Source organism: Theobroma umbraticum, unplaced genomic scaffold, assembly GCF_002168275.2.
Source record: "Theobroma umbraticum cultivar Fairchild unplaced genomic scaffold, ASM216827v3 scaffold_147.0, whole genome shotgun sequence".
In the NCBI taxonomy this organism is placed as follows: domain Eukaryota; kingdom Viridiplantae; phylum Streptophyta; class Magnoliopsida; order Malvales; family Malvaceae; genus Theobroma; species Theobroma umbraticum.
Genome location: NW_018397259.1, coordinates 258702 through 273819, shown reverse-complemented (window position 1 = coordinate 273819; position 15118 = coordinate 258702). Strand labels below are relative to the sequence as shown.

General features: G+C 32.8%; 1 protein-coding gene across 1 annotated transcript; it reads left to right on the top strand.

Annotated features, from left to right (window-relative positions):
- Positions 1–2749: 2749 nt before the first annotated feature.
- LOC110415280 (S-adenosyl-L-methionine-dependent methyltransferases superfamily protein) lies at positions 2750–3920 on the top strand. Its single transcript, XM_021426876.2, has 2 exons — positions 2750–3056; positions 3187–3920. Exons 1-2 carry the CDS (start codon positions 2907–2909, stop codon positions 3817–3819), a joined length of 783 nt encoding a protein of 260 aa, XP_021282551.1. The 5' UTR covers positions 2750–2906; the 3' UTR covers positions 3820–3920.
- The last annotated feature ends 11198 nt before the right edge of the window (positions 3921–15118 follow it).

Genomic DNA, 15118 nt, shown 5'->3' with positions numbered 1-15118 from the left:
AACTATAGATTCTTTTAAGAATTCATAGTTGTATAGGTTATACCTCCTTGAAAAGGTAGTGTTAAGGTTTTACCTCTGAGTAAAAGGTAGAGAGGTTGTAAAATGCGTTTGGTTGTAAAAGTTGTGCTTGATTCTAAAAAGGCAATTACTTTGGTTGAGGTTATGCTTGATCCTTTAAATTGCATTTGGTTGTAAAGATTACATCTAATTCTATGTTAAAAGGTGAGTTGAAAGTGGATTCGAATTCATCGTGCTATCAAGGAAAAGGACATAGGCATTAAAGATCAAACCTTTATAAAAACTTGGCTAAATACTCTTTACTTTCCGCACTTTACTTGCTTAGCTTATACTCTATTTTTATAACTTTGCCTTTTATATTTCAACTAAGTTAAAAATCTAAAAGAAAAAGAATTTTTACTTCATACCCAATTCACCCACATCCCTTGGTTATTTTACTTTAAGCTTATTTATCTAACATAATGGACCCACATGGAATTATGATTAAAACTTAGGGGTGTCAGTGTATTTTACCCAAAATCTATTCAACTCTTACTTGATTATTTATCCATCTTAATTTAACTTAAAAATTATTCTTAACTAACTCAATTTTTTATTGATCTTCTTTTGTTTCTATATATATATATATAGTTGGATTTCTGACATAGACATATGGCTATTGGGTTTGTATTAAAGGTTTAGACAAATTGAATAAGGGAAGATTTGTTTGAGGATTTCGGTATAGATAGATTTCCTTGAAATTCCTTTGTTCAGACAACTTAATGGAAAGGAAGTATAATCTTTTTTTTTTGGAAAGGCATATTCATTTCAAATAAAAAGCTATACAAAACATGCCTCTTAAGGTGGAATGATCAGCTCTGGAGAGTAACTACCTGAGCTCAAATCTTAAACAAAACACGATCAACCTGTAATAATGGTTGCCTATGAGATCAAGACGTTCCATCCTATCAACATCCCATAGCAACCCTAAACCTAGTAAAAGCATAAACAAAAGCCTAGAAATGTACACAAAATGCTTTAGACCCTTGACCCCTTAACATTCAATACCAGATACACGAGAACCAAACAAGGGAGACAACACAATAGCCTCCAAACCAATGACTTACATCATGTCGTGAAAATTGGAACTCTACACAACATAAGATGGCCACAAAACTAGCATAATGAAACAGTTAGTTAACCATTAACCAAATCAGGTTTACCATTTTCAACAATCTCCACAAATCTATTTTCCTATCCATTCTTTCTTTTGCCAGTGGATCTACCACTAGGTTCCCTTCTCGCAAGGTGTAACACACTTTCCACTTAAGGGCTTTTCTTTTGAGTGCCTCAATCTACAACATCCACCTACGAAATCTGCATGGCATCTCTTAAAGGGTATTTGCCCATTTAATAGTATTTTGAAAGTCACTCTCCATAACCAAGTTATGGTAGTTGGCCCAAAGAGATTCAACAAACAATAAGAAAGCCTTCCTGATAACAGAGATCTCATCCAGGTTCGAGTAACCATTCCCAATTAATATGGAAAACCTGATCAACACTTCTCTTTTATCATTCCTCATCACGCCACTAATACCTACAGCTCCTGAGCTTCCATTTTTGCACTATCGACATTAAACTTGACTTCTTCCCTCTATGGTCTCATTCGTGTGGTGGTCTTTCTTTATGCTTTGCATTCGACTATTTTTGTCATCATGTTGGGCTGCCTATAAACATCCGAAATTGATAGGTGCTTTGTTGGCCATCTTGCATTGACCCACATATCCACCCTAAGTTTAATGAAATTGTCGATCATCTCCCTATCCCATTCCTCATGATGGAAGACAACGTCGTTCTTACTCAACCATATAATCCAAGTTATTGTAAAGATGGCAATTTTTTAGTTCTTGAAATCACCTTCCCCTACCATGGTAGTATTCCACATAACCATAAACTCTTTAAATCCCCCTAGCATCACCCACATTACACCCCAATTATTCAGCCATGCATTCCATAACCCTCAACTTTTATAGCATCCCATAAATAAATGGTTTACCATCTCCATTTCCTTGTTACAAAGTGGATACCTTGTATCAACCTCGGCAAGCAGCCCTTTCCTAAAATGTTCTCCTTTAACGACATCTTTCCCATGGACAAGTTGCCTAACCAACATCTTTGTTTTTTGTGTGGCTAACCCCCCTATACCCATTTCCACACCTTCTCCTTATTTCCTTCCTCTCCCGCTACCATTTGGCAAAAAGACTTTGTCATGTAAACCCCATTAGGTGTTTTCTTCCATATAACCTTGTCCTTCATATCTTGGCAAGGATGATAGTCTCTGACAGTGTTTAGAAACATGACAAACCCCATACGCTCCACGTGCTTTCAGTAGTGGCCAAATAAAAACCACCCACGTAAGTCGTGCAAGCAAGAAAAAACACAGTAATCCTGAAGACTATCATTTTGTCGTGCATGCGTGGTCCGTCACCCGTGACGCATTTACTTCAACGGCATAATGAATGGTCCACGCAGCCTCACAGCAAAACTTGGACTCGTCTCTTTAGATTGGTTAAGCATCCTGAAAAATTCCATCAGCACATCGAGCATAAACGATTGGCTACGCCCTGCTTCAATTAATTAATCAATAAAATTTGACAACATACTGCGCCTAATTAGGTTGAAAACTCTGCCTTTAATGAGCAATTTTAAGCTGATAAAGACACGAGTAGGAAACTTCCTGTGGCAATCCACAGCTGATGCTTCCCCAGTTGCATCCTTTCCTCTCCTCTCCTTTCATTGCATCCCCAGTTTTAAACTACTTTTTAGGAAACTATATATATGAAAGCAGATAATTGGCCTCTCACCATCTCAGACCGGACAACAGATAAGAGAGAGGGAAAAACAAAACAATGTCAAACCTGTTCATTAAGCAGGCAAAGCATTATGCAAAGGGTCGCCCGAGCTACCCAACAGAATTATTCCAATTCATTGCCTCAAAGACCCCAGAACATGATCTTGCATGGGATGTCGGTACCGGCAGCGGCCAGGCTGCCCGATCTGTGAGTCTCAGTTTACTCTCTATGTGACTTCTAAATTATATGCACTTTTAATTGTTGCCTCGGAAAAATATTTTTCCTTTACACGGCCCAGAGGATTTTTTTTAGATGTTCTAATACATGTTAATTTCAGTTGGCTGAGATTTACAAGAATGTCGTAGCCACAGACACAAGCCCAACACAGCTTGAATTAGCATCGAAACTCCCCAATATCCAATACCAGCATACCTCTCCAGTCATGTCCCTGGCGGAGGTTGAGCAAAAAGTGGCAGCAGAATCAAGCGTTGACTTAGTCACCATTGCACAAGCCATACACTGGTTCGATCTCCCTGTATTTTACCAACAGGTGAAAATGGTGCTCAAGAAACCCCATGGAGTCATCGCCGCCTGGTGCTACACGACCCCAGAAGTCAACGTTTACGTGGACAAGATCCTTCAACGATTTTACGAGAATCCTTACTGGGATCCACCGCGAAAACTGGTGGATCGTAAGTACATAGACATCGATTTTCCGTTCGAGCCTTTGGATGGGGCGGATAGCACGGGACCATTCGAGTTCGCAAATGAGAGATCGATGGGTCTAGAGGACTATTTTACCTACTTGAGATCGTGGTCAGCGTATCAGAAGGCTAAGGAGAAGGGCGTTGAGCTTTTGAGCGAGGATGTGGTTGAGGATTTCAAGCGTGGTTGGAGTGAAGAAGGGAATAATGACCAAAAACTGGTTAACTTTCCTGTTTATCTAAGGATTGGGAAAGTGGGTCTGTAAAAGAAGCATGGATTGGGAGCGTGGGAAATATTGGTTGAATTGCCTAATGTCCCTTGCAAAGATTGTGATCAATTCAAATAATTAAGGTCATTGTTTAGTAATTTATATTATGTTATATTATATATATATATAATTTCTAAGTTAAATTAAATTTAAAATGAAAATAATTATGCATATTTGATCAATTAAGGTTCGAAATATTTGTTTTAGTTTCTAATTATATAAAGTTTGGATGGTCCACTTTTAAAATTAATTTATGGATTAAATCGAATTCGGTAGAGTTGGACCTCTCTAGCAACAATCAACCAAATACTAAGATACTCACAATAAAAAGACGCCACAACTCAAGCCACAATATTTATAAGATAATAAATCTAAATTAATCAACCAAATGGGAAAATAAATCAATAGATATCACAAGCATTAATAGCAAAATAAAGAACTCCAAATATACATGTAGAGGAAAAAACCATGACACTAGCCGAATAAAATCCATTTTATGAAAAATAAGTAAATTTACAAAGTTCAATATCTTAAATTTTTTGTCCAAAATTTACAATTCATAACAATTGAAATATTGCAATGAAATTATCACTTCAGGAAATCCCTAAATCTAATTTCGAAAAACCAAATTATGGAATAACCTTATCTCTCCTTCTCTCATGGAGCAATGAAATCTCCTTCGTTCTTAAAGTCGCATGCATTAGCACCAATTAAGCTTCTTTTTTGCTCAACTTGACTACCTAATTTTGAGAAAAGAAAGAAACCCTTACCCAGTTTCTTGGCTACTGGACGTGGCTATGCAACATCATCAAAGCTACCCAAAAAGTACAAATAAAGGAAGAAAGGTTCATTTCGTGAGCTAATTGAAAAACGTGATCTAGACTTCATGTTGGAATGAGCTATGTAGCCAATCAGATTGATTAATTCTTAGATCCAATCATGCAATCATATCATTTATACTGAATGATTAGAGGTTTTCATTCATCAACAAGATTATGCTTATAAGTCTATGCGATTAACATGCTTTGCCAGGGAATTGTAAAGTGTTATAATTATGAGATTTCTATGCATCAAAGTATAATTTCTAAATTCTTCCTAGACAACATAGCATTCAGGCTAAACATCAATGATGCTTAAAAACTAGTATATTTTATGTTCTTTACTTCGAAAGTAAGCAACCGATCTCATAGGTTGAAATATAAGTGCTTGTTCTAGAAACAAATTCACTGAACATAACTCGACATGAGGATTTCATTTGGTACTTCACTATAATGTGACAATCATGCAAGTGATCTTTAGACTTAAGACACTAGGTTGTCTTATACAAGAATTGCTATACTTTGATTTCATCCCTACTTGCCTTACCAATGACTCCTAAATAGAATGCTTTGGGTATAGCATGAGGCGTATGAAGGTAAATAAGTTGTCAAGACAAGATTCATTACTTCGAGTGATTAAATAGATGCATCTCGATTGTTCATGCCTTGAGTTAGCCTATGTGAAGACTTTAGCCAGAGCAGAATGGATTTTAGGAAATGAGCTTCCTATAATCCTTGATAAATAATTAGTGCCATGACTAACATGAAAAGTCTAGGAGTTGATACTACACCATGTTCTTAAGCATTCTGAGATACATGTTGAAATGATTAAATTATACTAAGAGACTAATCACTAAAAAGTTGAGTTAAACTATTTTGACTCTTCTAACATTTAGATAGTCATGATGGATTGTTAGATCCCATTCATGGCCTATGATCGTAAAATGATTGGTATAATCAATTATAAATTCAAAATAGTTTGAATTCATCTAATCTTAAATTTAATTCATATATTATATTTCAAGGTCATTACTAACATGTTGGAAGCCTAATGGGTCACACACAAAAGGTGAATATTAGGATTAAATTAGGAGAGGTTACTAAGTTAGACTTAATTAGAACTAGAAGTTATGAACTTTTATTGAACTTAATTAAAAGGTTTAATTAAGTGCAAGGACCAATTAGCATTATATGAAAAAAGTTATTAGGACTGAAATTGGTCCAAGATATAAATACCTTGTTTAAGCTACTCATCCTAAGTAACCTAGCCACCACTTTTCACTAACGCGTAGTGTTGCCATCCCTTGTGAGTATGTGAGAGAAAAATACGTTTTTCTCTTATGCTATTTGGCTAGGGTGAAAAGGAAGGGAAAAGTGTTCAGAACACATCCTTGCTAGCACATTGAAGGCTTGGCAATCTCACTCTTTTGTAGGGATTTCCCTATTCACCATGCTGACTTTTGTTAGGGGCCGCACAAGAACTTCTTGGACAGCTTTGATTTGCGACAACCAAGCTTGGTGTAAGGTCTCTTGAAGAGGCCGTTTGGTCGAGTTTGAATAAGGAATCAAATTTATTTTGTTTCCAAGGTAATGACCAGATCATATATATGTTTTATTGTATTGCAGATCATATAAAAACCATGAAAGTGACCTTGCATGGAAATACCCATTTTGATTCTTTATTTCTGTTACGTTTATATTTGGCTTTTATTTTTGTTTTGCATTATGATGCATGGCCGGCCCTTTCCCATCAGTGGTATCATAGCCATCATTCAAGGATTTTTATGATCATTACATGTTTTATCATCATGATTAGCATTTAGGATGCTTTCCATTTTGATTTGACATCTTTTGGTACAAAATCAATTTAAAAAAGGTGTTGTTTTAATTTTTTCATTTTGCTTCAATTTTGATTAAGTCCAAACTTGGTAGGATCACATTTTAAGCTCTTTTTAATCATATTTAACGATCATTTAAAGTGTGGATGAGTCTTGTATGAGATGCTCAACCAAATGAAGCATAATTGCATTCGGTTTTGGATGTTGTCTTAAGGTAGCTTTTTCGTTTTCTATTTTGTTTATTATTGTTCTTCTATCCAAACTTGGAATCAACCTTTTTAAGTGCATTTCAGTCACCTTAAATTATGATTTAAAGTTCTTAAAAGTTTGGATTGAACGCTATATGAAATATATTTTCAAATAAAGCAAGGTTTTGATTCAGTTCTAATGTTGTCTTTGGCAACACATATGTTTTCTTTTTAATTTTAAAATCTAATTTAGAAATTGACTAGCCTGTATTCCCAAAGTGGTTTTGTGTTTTCTTTGGTCAACTAGAAGAATTAGTAGCTTACCTAAAATGCAACTAAATGATGCATGAGATGCACATTTAAACAATTGCAAAAACAGGTTCGATTACGAAAGAATTCAAGTAATGCGGTCCTTGTGCTGATTTTGTTCAAAGATTTGATTAATTTCTATCAAGCTAGGGTTGTGGAATTGTTTCACACTTATTGCTAGATAAGTGGACAACTTAATCATGAAGTGCTCATGATCAAATAAGCTAAAATTGAGCAATGAAAATGAGTCAAAACCAGAATTTGTCCAACACAATTTTAGCATGATTTTTTATTTTGAATGGCAAGAAAGTCTTGTAAATTTTATTTTGAAAATTTTAGAATTAAATCCTAATTTGAAATGTTCATTTAAGGGATTAATTTTGAGTTGGAATTGATGTATGAAGGGTCGGACATTCGACAAAACACAAGCAATGCCTTTAATAAGGCAAACAACAACTTATGATAATAGTTGTCTAAGGAGCTGCCACACAAGGCTACTGCACCTCTCCATTGGCATGCAACCACCACATTTCGATAGTAAGTAACAAGCTGCATGTTAGTGTATTTTCAACATCAATGGTTAAGTCATATAATGAAAAGCTATCTTAGCTCAAAAGTAATGTCACATAAAGTGACTATTGGATTATACTAAGGTTTTTCATTTGAATGGTAACGTCTCATGGTAAAATGACATCCATAGGTTATGAAACAAATTGAAAAAACACCACAGCTCAAAAGTTTAAATATTAAAAGCTATCATTTCAAATTATAGCTTAAAGATTATGTTTTAGGAAATAAATGGTTATCTTTTCATAAGGTGATTATTGATACAATACCTTTATTTAATGGTTGTGTCTTACAAAAATGTAACGATGTCTTTTAGACAAAGTGCTGTCTTAATGAAAAGGTTGTGTTTTTGAAGAAAAGACATTTGCATGCTTATATAAAGGGCTTGTTGCTAACCATTTTGACACATCAAAACAAAAACAAAACAATAGCAAAAAAATCAAGAACAAAAGAAATGTTGTGTTTTGAAAATTAATATAAACACTTAAGTTTCCATTAACTACAAAAACATCCAAATTCCTTATAATCTACTCGCTTCAAAAGGTAAGCTCTAAGGCTGAACAAATTTACAAACCTTTAAGTATATCTAGCAATCTACTCTTATAAAGTGTAAGATAAAGCTAGACGTTAGTTTCATCGTATCCCTTAGGTTATTCACATTATTCCCCTTTACATATCGAGTGGTAAGAGCAAAAAAGGCTTGCCTCTGAAGTCTATTTTGTTAATTCCTTAAATTTCATCTAAACCCCATTTGTACTAACAATTTTAAGACTTATTTTCATGGTGTTGGAATTCAAAATGGCTTGACTTAAAGAAATGGCTACCAACATTGTCAAGTTAAATCATTTTGAATGAGGAAACTTTATTTAGAAGTAGCAAAAGATGCACTTCTTCTTTACAACTCTCAATATCACTTATGTTCTAGATACACTAAGACCAGATGAAGAAGGTGATGAAGAGTTTGTGAATCAAATTCGTTTAAGGAAAAAATGGGATAATGATGACTACATATGCATGGGACACATTCTTAATGGAATGTCAAATGCATTGTTCAATGCAAACTAAAATGAAGCTAGTGCAAAACAACTTTGGGACAAATTGGAAACAAGATACATGGCTGAAGATGCAAGTAGCATGAAATTTTTGGTTAGTCGTTTTAATAAATCATTATATTATAGAGCAATTACATGAACTTGAACACATTATAAATAGATTTAAGCAATATGGTCTTAAAATGGATCAAGCTATTGTGGTATCTTCTATAATTGATAAGCTTATCCCTTATGGAGAGACATTAAGAAAACTCTAAAACATAAAAAAAAAAAACGAAAATGTCTCTTGAGGATCTTGGTAATCATTATTGAATAGAAGAAGATTATGGTAAACAAGAAAAAGTGAAGCAAGATGAACAAGAAAAAGATTCTAATGAAAAAGATTTTGAGACTTTGAAGGTCCACGTGATGGAAGACAATCCATCAAACAAATCGGTCTCATAGCAACAAAAGATAACATTCTGTGGGTATGAATGACAAAATTCATAAGATCAAAAGGAACAAAAATAGGCCTTGCTTCCATTGTAACAAACTTGGATTCTTCAAGGCGAAATGTAAACCTTTGAAAGACAAGACATAAAGTGTCAACAACAACAAATTTGTGGCTATGGTTTCTAAGGACAATCTTCTTTAAGATGATGGAGCATGGTAGATTGACACGAGTGCAACTAATCTTATATGTAATAACAAGAGTTTCTTAAAGACTTCGAAAGTAGTTAATGATGGAACCATGCAATACATGAAAAATTCCTCCATTACACAAGTGAAAGGAAAATGCAACATGGAACTCATGCTTACTTATAGAAAAGTTCTTGTACTAAACAATGTCTATTATATGCCAGAAGTTAGAAAGAATCTTGTGTCAAGTTGTTTGTTGAATAAGTATGGCTTCAAAGTAGTATATGAAGTAGATAAGTTCATTTTTACAAAAAGTGGACAATAGGTGAAAAGTTGATATTTTTGTGAAAATATGTTCTAACTTAATATTAATAAGAATATTACTAGTTTTCCTTATATTGATGCCCCATTTAATGTTCATGATAGTAAAATAACTTTGTCTAATTTATAGCATAACAAATTAGGTCATGTTTATTATAAAAGAATGCATGATATGGATAAATTACAATTAATACCCAATATTGATGTTAATAATGATATGTGCAAGCATGCATGGTTACTAAAATCATAAAAAGCTCATTTTCTAAAGTAGAAGGAAACTCCAAATTGCTTGCATTAATATATTTTGATGTTTGTGACATGCATATTAATCCATCTATTGGTGAAAAAAAATACTTCATAACATTTATAGTGACTTCTCTAGATATTGCTATGTTTACTTATTACATGCTAAAGATGAAGTAAAGGAGAAATTTAAAATTTATAAAAATGAAATTGAATTGTAGTGTGAATTACTTTTCAAATGTTTACGAAGTGATAGAGGATGTGAATATTATGATCCCAAGTTTTTTAGTCCACTGGTATTATTTATGAGATTATCGCTTCATACGCACTACAACAAAATGGTGTAACGGAACGTAAAAATTTAGTTCTTATGAAAATGGTTAATGCTTTGCTTTCTAATTCAAGTTTATGAAAAGAATTTTGGGGTGAAGCCTTATTAACGGCTTGCAGTATACTACATAGAATCCTAAACAAAAAGAGTAAAACTACTCTTTATGTGCTATGGAAAGAAAAAAAGCCATACCTTAATTATTTGAGAGTTTAGGGATGTCAAGCTATAGTAAGAGTTCTGCAACCAAAGAAAAGGAAATTAGGTGAAAGAGGAATTGAATGTTTATTTATAACATATGCTAAACATAATAAAGCATATCGTGTCATGGTGATAAAGTCCCATGAGTAATATTTTATTAATACAGTCATAGTATCAAGAGACGTTGTCTTTGATAAAATAAGATTCAATTCAATTCCAAGACTCAAAGAACTAGTAATAGAAAGTGATAAACTTTCAAAACATGGTGAGGAAACTATTAAGCTTCAAAAAAGTAAAAGAATTAGAAAAGCAAAGGCATATGGATCCGATTTCCTCATGTATTTAGTAAAAGGTACAATAAAAGAAACATGTGAATGCTTACCTTACTATTTTAATGTAGAAGGGGAAGGTGATCCTCAAATTTATGGAAAGGTAATGAAGTCTCAAGATGCTTCATTTTGGAGAGAAGCAATACAAGATAAGATGGACTCGATAATAAGAAACAAAACTTGGAAGTTAATAAACCTCCCACTGAGTTCCATGACAATAGGCTGTAAATAGATCCTTAAAAAGAAAATGAAAGTTGATGGAACCGTAGATAACTTTAAAGCAAGGCTAATGGAAAAAGGCCTTAAACAAAATAAAGATGTTGATTATTTTGATACATATGCACTAGTAGCAAGAATAGCTACAATTAGAGTGCTTATAACACTTGTATCTATACATAAGATGATAATACATCAAATGGATGTTAAAATGACATTCCTAAATGGTGAATTAGATGAAGAAGTGTATATAGAACAACTTGAAGGGTTTGTCTTTCCTAGTTAAGAAACAAAAGTGTATGCTTATAAAATCCTTGTATGGATTAAAACAAGCACCTAAACAATGACATCAAAAATTTGATAAGGTAGTGCTAGCTAATGGCTACAAGATCAATCAATCTGACAAATGTGTTTGTAGTAAGTTTCATAATAGTAAAGGTGTTATCATTTGTCTATATGTGAATGACATTCTAATTTTTTGTATCAATTTGGAACAAGTGAAGACACAAAAGGTTTCTTGTCAAAGAATTTTGACATAAAAGATATGGGTGTGGTGGGTGTTATTTTAGGTATAAGAATAATGAAAGACAATAATGGCCTAATATTTTTTCAATCTCATTACATTGAAAAAATTGTAATAAATTATGGTAAGTCCAATTGTATGTCAATATCTATACCTTATAATTCTTATCTAGAGCTACTACCTAATAAAGACAAGCCAATAGCATAAAATGAATATGCAAGGGTGATTGGATGCCTAATATATGCTATGGAATGTACAAAGTCAAACATTGATTTTGCGATTGGGATACTAATATGATTTACAAGTTATCCAAGTAAAGAACATTGATATGATGTTCAGAAAGTTCTTAGGTACTTAAAAAGTACAATAAATTATGGCTTTATTTATTCAAGTTTTCCTTTGATTTTAAAAAGGTATACAGATGCTAGTTAAAACTCAAATAAAACATATCATGCTTTTACCACTGGCTAGGTTTTTACAATTGGTGGGGTGTTGTTTCTTGGGGTTCTAAGAACAATTTTGTCAAGCAGACTCGACCATGACAATTGAATTTATAGTTTTAGCATTTGTCACCTAAGAAGTGAAATGGTTGAGAGATTTACTCTATAAAATCCATTATAGCTTAAACCAATTGCACCAATTTTGATACATTGTGATAATGAAGCAACGGTATCAAAAGCATATAATAAAGCATACAGTGGAAAAAGTTGATATATTGGACTTCGATATAGCGTTGTAAGATAAAGAATTAGTGATGGTATAGTTATTATAAGTTATGTGAAGTCTTTTGAAAATTAGCTGATTCATTGACCAAAAGTCTGAAAAAAGATTTGGTAATGAAGACCTCAAAAGGAATGGGCCTTAAGCCTATCAACTAAATCTTCAATGCTAGGAGCTTACCTTGACGGTTATGGTTGACCTGCAAGTCTTGGGTACTGACCATTCTACCATGTGGATGATTGCAACCACTTATTTATATTTTTTATCCCTAGATGTATAGTGCTTAATTCCCGCAATATGTAAAGTAAGGTTGAATAAAAATTTTTAACAGACCCATAACATGTATATGTTGAAATACTATAACTACATGTTACTTCTGATGGAAACTACCTATGTGAGTGGAAGTATTGCCACTTCTAGGAGCTAAAAGCTTGACTATGACAGCACTTATGATGGATGCAAAACACAAGGCAATAAAACATGTTGGCAAAACTAGATACAAATTGAATAAAAAAGCTTATGTGTTTAGTGGCCCGATTAGTCAAATGAAGAATTGATAGTTCAATACTTGGTCAACCACTCAATTTAGGTTAGAACAACCAAACTCATTAAGTGTGAATGGTTAAATCTATGGGATACCTTCATTTATGCACAAGATTTCCAAAATTGTTGGTATTTGGAAATTTTGAAAATGGTGGGAGATTGTTGGTGTATTTTCAAAATCATATGTCACATAATGAAAAGCTATCTTAGCTTAACGGTTATATCACATGAAGTGACATAATATGACTATTGGATTGTAGGTAGGTTTTTCATGTGAATGGTTGCATTTCTTGGTAAAATGGCATCCAAAGGTTATGTGACAAATTGAAAAAACCCCACAGCTCAAAAGTTTAAATATAAAATGTTATTATTTCAAATTATAACTCAAAGATTATGTTTTATGGAATCAATGGTTGTTCTTTCATAAGGTGATTATTGAAACAATACCTTTATCTAAAGGTTGTGTTTTATAAAATGTAAAGAAGTCTCTTAGACAAAGTGATGCCTTAATGAAAGAGTTGTGTCTTTGAAGAAGAGACATTTGCATACCTATATAAAAAACTTGCTACTAACCATTTTGATATATCAAAACAAAAACAAAACAAGCACAGAAAAATCAAGAACAAAAAAAGTATTGTGTTCTGAAAATTAACATAAACACTTAAGTTCTCATCAACTACAAAAGCATCTAAAGTCCTTATAATTTACTTGCTATAGAAAGTAGGCTCTGAGGCCAAACAACTTTGCAAACCCTCGAGTGTTTCTAGCAGTCTACCCTTAGAAAGTGCTAGGCGGAGTTAGAGGTTGGCTTCATTGTATCACTAAGGCTATTCACTTTATTCCCTTCTACACACTAATTGATGGGGGCGAAATAAGTTTTAAAGATAATGTCTATTGAAAAAGCTTGTCGTGAAGTCAATTTTGCCTATTTCTTGAATTTCAGCTAAACCTCATTTGCACCAACACTGCATAAAGCAACGACCAATGGTCAACAAGGATTCTTTGCGTGGCTGATCATTGACTCCTAAATTGTTGAGGACATATGCCTAGAAACAAGGAAATTGCATCCTTTCTTGGAATCAATCAAATTTAATTTATTCATATCAAATCTCCAAGGTGGTTTTCTATTCAATGAAATTGAAAATCTCCAATTATGGGAATGAAATTGATCAATTCCAAATTAAGTTCGTTCGTCAATTTTAAAAAAGATGACCATTGAATTGGATTAGGCAAATTTAATTAAAGAAAGCCTTACTAATTTGTTAGAAATTCTAATAAAGATTAGAAATCTAAAATTAGTAAGATCATTAACACAAGATTATAAAATGGATAAGGCTAATTCCTAAAATGTTTAGAACCCTTGATAAAATTTAGAAAGTTTCCTAAAAATGTTAGGACAAAGTTGTTAAGTTTTCTAAAATATTTAGGATGCTACAATATCATAAAACCTTCCTAAAATGTTTAAGATGGACTTCTAAGTTAATGAAGTTTCCTAAATGGTTTAAGATTTTAATAACTGAAGCTAAGTTAGTGCATAACTCAAACTTCTCTTTAAGAGCCACTTTGGTCAACATATCAGTGATATTTTTATTTGTATGAATCTTTGTGAAATGCATCATGTGATCTTTATGCACCGATTGCAACCAATGGTGTCTTACATCAATATGCTTCATCCTACTATGGTATATGGTATTCTTAATTTCTCAAATCTAAAGCACTCTAAATGTCACAAAAATGACTCTTTTTTGCTCAACCCTAATTCAAGAAAGAATTAGTTGATGTGATATATTTAGCCTCTATAATCAACAAGGAAATACACTTTTGTAGTTTAGACTACCAAGATACAACTCGCTTGCAAAAGTGAATAAATAATAAAAACATACTTATGCTTTTGATTATTTAATAAAGTATGAGATGTAAGAAAGAGCATTTATGGTCAGGAGCAATGGCTTTAAAAAAGCTTGGCCAGAGAATTTCATGTTTTGTGAGATAACAATTAAAGTTTGTGGTTTAAAGGATGTTTATTGAACTACAAATGTAGAACACTTTTATTACGTAGAACAATATTTGTATGATAATTAATTATATTTTCCTAATAGTTTTTATTATTTGAGATAATATTTGTAGGATGATTAATTATTGGTATAATGCTTAAAAAAAGCTCATGAGTTATTTAAGAAAATTCAAATAAATTTTTATTCTTTTATTGCCTTCAATCAAGCTATTTACTTTTATTTTGGATCAAATAAGCCCTTATGATTAATAGTTATCTAATTATCATTCTTCGAAATGTCACGTATTATTTTATGCATACATAGCATTGACATGGCATTAATGTGAAAGATGGAAAATGCCACATGATAACATCAGCATGCCATGCCATTATTTATTATGACATGTTAGCATGCCATACCAGCATCATGTAGCATATAATAGCAAGTGACATTTTGACTAAATCAAGCATTAGTCATAAGAATTTATT

Coding starts and splice junctions, on each gene's coding strand:
- LOC110415280 (XM_021426876.2), top strand. CDS start 2,907: ATGTCAAACCTGTTCATTAAGCAGGCAAAGCATTATGCAAAGGGTCGC. Junction 3,057..3,186: donor GCGGCCAGGCTGCCCGATCT/GTGAGTCTCAGT, acceptor TGTTAATTTCAG/TTGGCTGAGATTTACAAGAA.